This window comes from Blennius ocellaris (genome assembly GCF_963422515.1).
Source record: "Blennius ocellaris genome assembly, chromosome: 21".
Classification (NCBI taxonomy): Eukaryota; Metazoa; Chordata; class Actinopteri; order Blenniiformes; family Blenniidae; genus Blennius; species Blennius ocellaris.
This window is the reverse complement of record NC_137670.1, coordinates 13,597,146-13,606,197: the sequence shown is the minus strand read 5'-3', so window position 1 is coordinate 13,606,197 and position 9,052 is coordinate 13,597,146. Positions and strand designations below refer to the sequence as shown.

At 44.5% G+C, this 9,052-nt stretch overlaps 2 protein-coding genes across 2 annotated transcripts; both read left to right on the top strand.

Annotated features, from left to right (window-relative positions):
- Positions 1–4,389: 4,389 nt before the first annotated feature.
- On the top strand, positions 4,390–5,401 carry crygmxl2 (crystallin, gamma MX, like 2; the record flags this gene model as incomplete). The annotated part of the gene is made up of 2 exons (XM_080516674.1): positions 4,390–4,641; positions 5,126–5,401. Coding segments are annotated over 2 exons (528 nt in total), but the record flags the coding sequence as incomplete, so codon positions are not given.
- A 50-nt stretch (positions 5,402–5,451) lies between these two features.
- Positions 5,452–7,395, top strand: crygmx (crystallin, gamma MX; the record flags this gene model as incomplete). The annotated part of the gene is made up of 4 exons (XM_080517467.1): positions 5,452–5,482; positions 5,836–5,906; positions 6,610–6,852; positions 7,120–7,395. 4 exons carry the CDS (start codon positions 5,452–5,454, stop codon positions 7,393–7,395), a joined length of 621 nt encoding a protein of 206 aa, XP_080373593.1.
- Between the last annotated feature and the right edge of the window lie 1,657 nt (positions 7,396–9,052).

Genomic DNA, 9,052 nt, shown 5'->3' with positions numbered 1-9,052 from the left:
GGGTGGGGGTGGGGGGTGGGGGGGATGCAGGGACGGGAGCAACATGATCAATAATTGATATGCGGTGTGAAAAAGCTGATTTGCTGCCTCTCCTCTGGTGCACTTGTCACTAGCTGTTGTCAGAACACATTTGCTTTGATGACAAATTTGAAGAAGTGAACAACAGCATCACATCTTATTACAAATTTAGCGAGTTGTGAAAGGCAGGGGCCCCTTCTCGCTGAGGCTCTGTTTGTTCAGGGCGCTCTGGAGGAATGAGTACCAGGCTCCGAGGTGAGTTACAGTCTTGTAAGCAGAGAGATGAGAGGGGGTTGAACTTTTTTGTCATGTGTCAGTAAACAGCGTGACTTGTTTGAAAGGCACCTGGATTACAGGGTGAAAAGTTGCTCTTTAAACCTTTAAAGCTTTGGGGTACGGGAGACACGCCACGTCAAAACAGAGTGAGGAGATGAGGAGTGAGAGCAACTAAAAGCCATCGCTCCCTCGGGTGTGTCTGCTGAGAGTTGAAGGAGTTGTCCTGCTTCTTTTTATTTATTTTTTTTTTACTGAGTTTGGGTCATGCTGCATGGTGGAGCATCTCAAATTGATTTAGTCAATGAAAAGCAAGACGCTGGGATGATTCAAACAGCGCAGGTTTGGTGAAGGACAGGTGTTCTGATGTGAAGGAAATCTGTCACAAACAAGGATTTTGGCGGCTGAAAAACACTTCTAGGCTCCAATTTAATTTCTGAACTCAATACAAAGTGGAGGAACTGTCATTTAAAACTGCAATATTTTGAAGACACACAGTTGCCAAGTGTGGCATTGTTGTAGGCACCCTGAAGAGGAAAGGTTTTCGTAGCAATACAGATAAAGCTTTCTTAAAATGACGAAGGTTTAGATGAAAAAGCCTTTACCTCAGATGTAAATTTGTGTGAGTGTTGTTTTTTTTTACAAATTCTCTCAGAGTTGTACTTTATTGATCACCTGCGAGTCATCGGAATCAAGCTGAGAGAAAATCTTACCCGGGATTTTATTGCTAAGAGCAGTTCTTAATTAGCCTAAATGTTTGTTTTAATTGCATGTATGGAGTGGAGATTTACCACAAACTTTCAAACTAAATCCTGATGGAGAACAGTTCAACACACAATCTCAGGGAGAGAAAAACAAACATATCAACAATTCCACATAATTGACAGCTGCATCCATTTGCTCAGTCCAAGCCCCCTCCCTTCTGCTTTTCCACTCTGTTCTTCCAACACCATTTCCTCTTTTAATTATCCCCCAGCAAAAAGATGGAGCACATCAGACGCATCGCGGTAAATCCTGGCCCTGGCACTGGCTCACAGTGGCTCCTGCGTCTGGCAATCCCGATAGAGCCTGTGCGCTGGCAGTGACAAGAGAGGGAGGATGCCTGGAGATTTTCTGACAGAAAGAATGGAGAGGATGATCTCTCAGCAAAAGAGAGGTCCTCATTCTACTCCCGGCGTGGGAGGCTGTTTGGCAAGCACTTTCCCATCATACCACATTTTCAGCACCAGATTAGCCAGTTCTCAGGAGCAAAACTCACATAGACCCCTTGTTTACACCTCAGTACCATAGTGTTTTTGTAATGACTGTTCAGTAAAAGAGCACATTGGAGGCACTGCAAGCACGCCTGCACTCCTATCTCTCCCTACAACATTTTTGGGGTGAGGCATATTGCATATAGCAGGGTCAGCGAGACCAGGGTTTGGATTAAGGGAATATGATTTGTTTTATATTGAAAGAAGTCTCCTCTGACCCGAAATGTGTTTTTCTGAGTGAATTGCACATTCACATTCTAATTAGGTATCAGCTACACGAGTGGATTTGTCTTTTGGAAGCTGGTTAGATGAAAAAAGGTTGCAAGTTAACTAGTGCCGGGGTTGCTATCTGTCAAAGTTTCTCCTCTCTCTGTGGGGCGCACATCAATCACAGCGGTCCCCGACTGACAGTCATTCTGCGGGCTAATAGTGTCGTCATCTCCCACGCGATTACACGGATTGCACAATGAGATCCTCGGACACAATGGAGCGGCAAATCTAGCCCCCCACCCTGCTCCCTTCTCCTTTCCTTTTCTTCCATCATTCTGAGATGAAGAGTGGAATGCTCCACAGTGGGTAGCTTTCTTCTCCTCCGGGGGGAACTGAGAAAGCAGGCGAGGGCCTCTGTGATGTTAGTTTCCCTTCAGGGTGGGGAGGAGATGTCTTGTAGCACAGCTAAAGATGATCATTTGAGATCCTGTGAAACAAGGTTCCCCCCTGGAAGCCACAGCGACGGAGAGAGAGCCAAGGTCCCAACTAATGAGTTAGGGTTAGCCGATGTTCCTCAGTGATGAAAATGAGAACGAGAGTGACGATAGTGCAAATCACTTGCTTTTTTCCCCCTTATTTTTTCTCCCCCTATTGTACCTCAGTGACACATTTCTTGCCATACAAATGTCACAGGTCAGGTTATACAGCAACTCTCGAAAAAGTCCAGCTCAAAGGTGATTAAAAAAAAAAACAACCTCTGACCAAATCCAAGTATTGGTGTTGGTCATTCTGCTGGTCTCTTGTAAACAAAAGTATCTTACATTTAATATGCCCGACGGAAGAAGTGATTAATCCACAAACATACAAGGAAAGTAAAGAAATATTTCTTTTGTTTCTTTCCTTATATAAAAAAAAAACCTTTCCTCTCAGAGTAAACATTCGCTCCAGAAACTCACAAAACAACATCCCATGTGATAATCAGCCACAATTACGCTGCACGGTTTTGATAAAAGGATATCAACGGTCTACTTATGTCATGGAAAAAGAGTGGCGCTTCAAACATGAAACCTATTGAAGCCTATGAGGGTTTCAAGTCGATCAGTGATCAAAGGAGCCAGAGCTTATCAACGCTGTTTCTTAACAACGAAACAGTGTCATGTAGCGTTGGATGTACAACTGGGGTAACAGCGTTTTTGCCCAGGAACATAATGCCTATTGTGTTTTCTGAAAACATTAGCCTTTCTACACAGTTGAAGCTGCAAAAAAAAAAAAGCACACAAAGTGGAGAGGGGGCACAGGCTCTTTATCCTGATGAAAGGCTAAAGGATGGGACTGACCTTTCTGGCATCAGCTGGGCTTTGGGAACACAATACATGACGGCAACTCTTTCTGGCCTTTTCCCCTTCAGCTCTGGGCTATGCTTACAAGCCAAACACTCAAGTCCAACATCTATCATTTCATACAAAGACTCAAAACACACAGATGCCCCAAACCCCTGCTTTCATATCACACAAACATACACACAGACACACACAAGCTGTGCAGTTCTGTCTGTACATCTGCAAACAGACCAGTCCCGTCTGGCATCACAGTACAACTGCAGGCTATGGAAGCAAAGAGACAACAGATCAGTGTAGATTATATCAACACAAAAGCTTAACTCAGTCCACGGTATCAGCACCATTTCCCTTTAACATGAACTATACCACTTTGGGAACGCAACTCTCCAAACTTACACAAAACTGGGACCGAGAGAAACGCAACGATGCTTCAGTTTCCCCGGCGCTGACATGAAATGAAAACCATGACCTGGTTAAGCACTAGTTTACCGACTGCCCCCTCAAAAATGACCAAAGCCACTGTACATTTTTAACGCTTTGTGGTTGGGGGGCCACATATCCAAAGGCCCTTTGTGTGATATTTCAAAAGGCTGCATCACAAGGTCACGGCAGAACAAGGGTCATGCAAACACAGAATACCACTTGTGTGTTGTTTATTTTTGGGAGGGGGGGGCATCAATTCTATAGGTAAACTCTAGCAGACAGGAGATAAGTTCCCCGTGGGGTGTCAGACAAAGGGAACAGTGGTGGGCATCTGAAAAGGTAAAGAGTAGTAGTCCCTGACGTGTCAGAGGCCTCATCACCAGCAGGAGAGTATAAAAGGACCTCTTAGAGTGTCTGGGGCTACGGTGCGCAAACATCCACAGCCCCACAACCATGGGAAAGGTATGAGATCACATGCAGGAAGACGTCAGTTTGATACGAGGAGGAGAAGATGGAAATGCTGCTATTTGAGATAGAAATGCAGTGTATGAGTGGCGGAGCAGGAGAGGTTCTCAATTCAGTGAAAATGTTGTTCGCTTTTATTTGTGTATCCTCACATTTGGGGAGTTTAGGTGGGGTTTTTTTCTGATTGGACAAAAAAAACACCTAAACCTTTTCGATGGGAAAGTAGCTTAGCTAGTTGTTAAACTCTCCAACTGTTACACAGGAGCACAGGAAAAGTTTGAAGGTCTCATGAAAAGTAATTGAGTTTGTTTAAGGGAGAGCAGTGTCCCCTACAGTCTGCTCAGCAGTACAGCAACTAGAGAATCCAAAGAAAACTTTTTTTCTTTTTTGTCTTTTTTAACCTCCTTTTTTCCAAGATCATCTTCTACGAGGGCCGCAACTTCCAGGGCCGCCACTGGGAGTGCAGCAGTGACTGCATGGACACCTTCAGGCACTTCAACTGCTGCAACTCCATCCGGGTCAGCGGGGGTCACTGTGTGGCCTACGAGAAGCCCCACTACATGGGCTACCAGTACATCCTCAGCCCCGGCGAGTACCCCGAGTACCGCAGCTGGATGGGTTTCAACAACTGCGTGCGCTCCTGCCAGATGTTCCCCCCCGTAAGTCAATCAAACCGACAGATAGGAGTTGGTAGTCTCCCTCTCTATCCCCCGCTCACCTTGTACATCAAATGGCGCTTCAGAATTGGATGTCAATCACGGGCTTTTTGATGTCATTTACAGATACTCATGCAGGTCATGGCATAAAAGTCTCGGCTGCAAGGCCCGCTAGGAGAGGCACAAGCAGCTTTAAAAGGAATATGACGAGTCCCCCAAAAGACTTTGTGCCGTCACTATAATTCTGCTCGTCACATTTAGTGTTTTTGGCAGTTTGGGGAGGTAAAAAAAAAAAAAAAATCTAATTCAATCATGCTCCTGAAGAGTTAGTGCTCATCCTCATTTGTTACCTCAGGAAAAGAAAAAAAAAAAGAGTCATGCAAGTACTCTCTTGAATTAAAAAACCAGCTCCACTAAAGAGTTCTCCTCAGGGTTCACCGCTACCGGAACAGCATAGTGATCTTGCTCTTGTCTCTTGCACATACAGTACAGAGGCTCCTACAGGATGAGGATCTACAACAGGCCCGACATGATGGGACACACTATGGAGTTCATGGACGACTGCCCCAACGTGCTCGACCGCTTCCGTTTCCGTGACATTTACTCCTGCAACATCCTGGAGGGTTTCTGGGTCTTCTACGAGCACCCCAACTACAGGGGACGCCAGTATTTCCTGCGGCCCGGGGAGTACAGGGCCTGTGGCGACTGGGGCTGCCACAACCCCATGGTGGGCTCATTCAGGAGAATGAGGACTCCCATGTAAACACCATCCATGCGCATCTTAAATAAACGTTGAACATTTAATTTTGCACCATGTTTGTTGTGAAGTTGTTTGTGTATGAGTGTGAACTGCAAATAAAAAGCTGCGCACTTGCTTCCTGCTCATGATGACACCATAAAAGCACATTACTGCAAGAAAAGTACCAAAAAAAAAAAAACCTATGGAAACACACCCTGTCTTTTCTGTCATAGGTTTCTGGCATTCACGTCCATAAAGGCACATGTTGCTGCTGTTGTTGTAGGCCTTTGAGAAAATGCAGTTGTACAGTATTTTCCATAGACAGACAGACAGAGCTTTGACAAAGACAAAGCAGCCGCCGCAGCTCACCGGTCCTATAGTGTTCTGCCGTCCATAGCGCAAACTGTGCTGACACGACGAAGCTTTGTTTCACGTTTGCAAAGCCCTGATCCCAGCAGGGTCTATAAAGAGGTCCGATACAGCCTACCGACTGGTCTGGTCTGAACTTTACACAGTTACAATGGGCAAGGTAAGAAAACCTCACAGATTTTACAGTTGAGATGGTTTTAGCGGCGATATTTGACATGCGGAATATTTATTTGCTTAAACAGCAGATGAAATAATACCTGCTGCAAGGAATAATTCAGATTGTTTTCTTTATTGTCAAATAAAAATGCTGAAGAGCTTCACAAAGTAATAGCTGTTGAATTTCAGAGGTAAAAAATGTATTGGTCAGTTGTTCTACAAAGGCTTGTGCATCACAATTTAATGAAATAATCTTTAATTAATGAAAAGGAATTTAAAATGAAATCTGCAGATAGAAATCTTTTTGTTCTGTTAAGGACATTTCTACTGCAATTAGAGTCAAATCTCATGAGGGAAAAGACCAAAAACTTTTCACAAAGTCTTGTAAACTTCCCTTTCACTTTATTAAAATATACCACATGCTATACAGCATTTTGTTCAACTTTGCTTCCGGCACATCATCTGGGACTTTTTTTTTGAAACTCCCTTTAGTTTATCTTTTTAAAACTTATTCACTGCCAGATATTCTGTCAAAAAAAAAACTTTGTTCAATATAAGCAACTTGAAATCCTTGTTCGGAATACCAAATGGTACGATTATGGTAATGATTTTTTTCCTCCTTGTTTTTTAAGTCCTGAAAAAAAACTCGTCGTCTTGTCTCGGCCTTTGCACTGATGTTGTGATGTCCTCTCATCTGTTGCACGCAGATTATCTTCTATGAAGACAGGAACTTCCAGGGCCGTCACTACGAGTGCAGTAGTGACTGCCCCGAGATGCAGAACCACTTCAGCCGCTGTAACTCAATAAGGGTTGAGAGCGGTTGCTGGGTGGCCTATGAGAAGTCAAACTACGGCGGCTACCAGTACATGCTGCACAAGGGAGAGTACCCCGACTACCAACGCTGGGCAGGCTTCAATGACTGCATCCGCTCCTGCCGTATGGTGCCACCTGTGAGTTTTTAACTCATGTCCGACACTGTTTGCAGCAAATGTTCCCACGAAAAAAGGGTTTATCTGTAAAAGTGCCAGTTCGGCGTTATTTAGTTCTCAAGCCCAGTGCTGCTGCTTTCACTGCTCTGTGCCAGTAGCCGTTTTAGCACATTTCTCTGTCCACTGAACTTATTAAACCAGGCCTGTTTACGTGCGACTGTGGTGGAGGAGTTGAAGTGTTCGCCTGACGCGGCAACCGTAACTTTTATTTCCTCATGTCTTCCTCAGTACAATGGGAACTACAGGATGAAGATCTTTGAGCGGTCCGACTTTGGAGGCCAGAATCTGGAGCTAATGGATGACTGCCCAGATCTGCATGAGCGCTTCCACACGCGCGACATCTCCTCCGTCAACGTCATGGAGGGCTACTGGATGCTGCACGAACACCCCAACTACAGGGGGCGCCAGTACTTCCTGCGTCCCGGCGAGTACAGGAGACACAGCGAGTGGGGAAGCACCACCCCCACCATCGGGTCCCTGAGGCGTGTCACCGAGCTCAACTGATTCAGTTTTTTAACCCTTATTGATTCCCCCCCCACCCCCCCACCCCCCCCCCCCCCCCCCCCCCAATTGTTAAGATTCCACCCTCATGTCTCCCCCCAATCTCACCACTGTTTCAGTGTCGTCTCAACACTCTGCTGTCCGAACCTGAAGCCGCACATTTGATTAATGGGGGGTTTCAGTGCGTCTCACGTTGAGGGTCTGGTTTAGTTGGGTTGCTTTGCGTTGTTGGGTGAAGTTCATCTCCAACCCAAGCAATGCTCACAGTCAAGTCTTTTTTTTTTTTGCATTGGTTGCTCCATTGCAAAACGATTTGCCTCGCCAGTCCCCAACCTCCTGTCCTACTGGAATCACAATAAATGAAAACTTGATGAAAGTCAACTAAAGAGAGCCTTTGTTCATTTTCTATTGACTACTACAGCTGTCACTATCAAAAGATCAGGGGGATATGGCTTGTCATGAATCTGAGTGATATTTTTCCTCTTTAACACAGCGTTTGAACTTTAGTTTCATCAGGCCACAGAGTAAGATGCAGTCATGTAACCACCGAGGTCCGAGCGAGACTGAGAGTTTCTACAGTTTTTTTTTTCCGTGATATCGTCGGTCCACATACACAAAGGAAAATTATCAAGGAAACAGAAACTCATTCTTTGAAGTTCACTATTAAAGACAAAAAAAAAAAAAAAAAAAGGGTATCTCAGAATGGGCATGTTGGAGTCTTTATGAGATCACATGGTACAGAGTAAGCGCTTTGGGTCCATGAAAGATGCCCGTATTAGATCCACATCACAGGGCCAGTGCCAACTCAAAGAGTTGGAGTCAAAGTGGCCTGGTATTAGCCCCGAGCATCAAGCTCTCTCAGAACAAAAAACAAAACCCAGTCCACATCCCGGCTCATGCATTTTTCATCAGCCCAAGATACTGAACCCTTTCAGAAATAAATATCAATTATTGAAATTGTTAATTAGACGCTGCGTAATTGGCGAAGATACACATGAATAAATAACTTTGACCATTAATTATTGATTCAAAAAATTTTGAAGCCCAGCAGGGAGCGCATTTGAGAGTCTCTTAAGATCAAGTACAAGAAATATGAGTTTTGGCCTTGAGTAATGTCCAATTAAAGGACTGTCAGCTTTGCTGTACGCGTCCAGTGATTTGCCCTCATCATTCCTTTTTCATATCTGTGGACAACAATGCCCAGCGGACAACACAACATCAACAGGGCGCAACACGGGATCTGATCAGCTGGGGTCTGGGGGCAATGCCTTAGAAGAGATGAGAGGAGAATGTACAGGCTGCCTGGCTCAAGATATAAGTAGAAGTTAATCTAAGGTCAAAAGGGGGCAGGAGCTTTAAACATTAACAAGGACACACACAAAAAAGAAAAAAAAACATTTTAGACTCACACGTAACTAGAAATAACATGTTCATTTGATTTTATGATTAATATGATCCCAGCTTTACATAAAAGAAATCTATCAAAAAATGTCTTCATTTTCTGCACTTAAGGTCATGGGAGGCTGAGATGAGATCCCAGCTGAGTATTGGTGAAGGCAATATTTAGAGTCAATCATTTTAACAAAAGGGTTGGGCTGTGGGAAGGAAAAAGAAAAAAAACCACTCACAGGAACAAAATGCAAACTTTGCACGGAAAGGC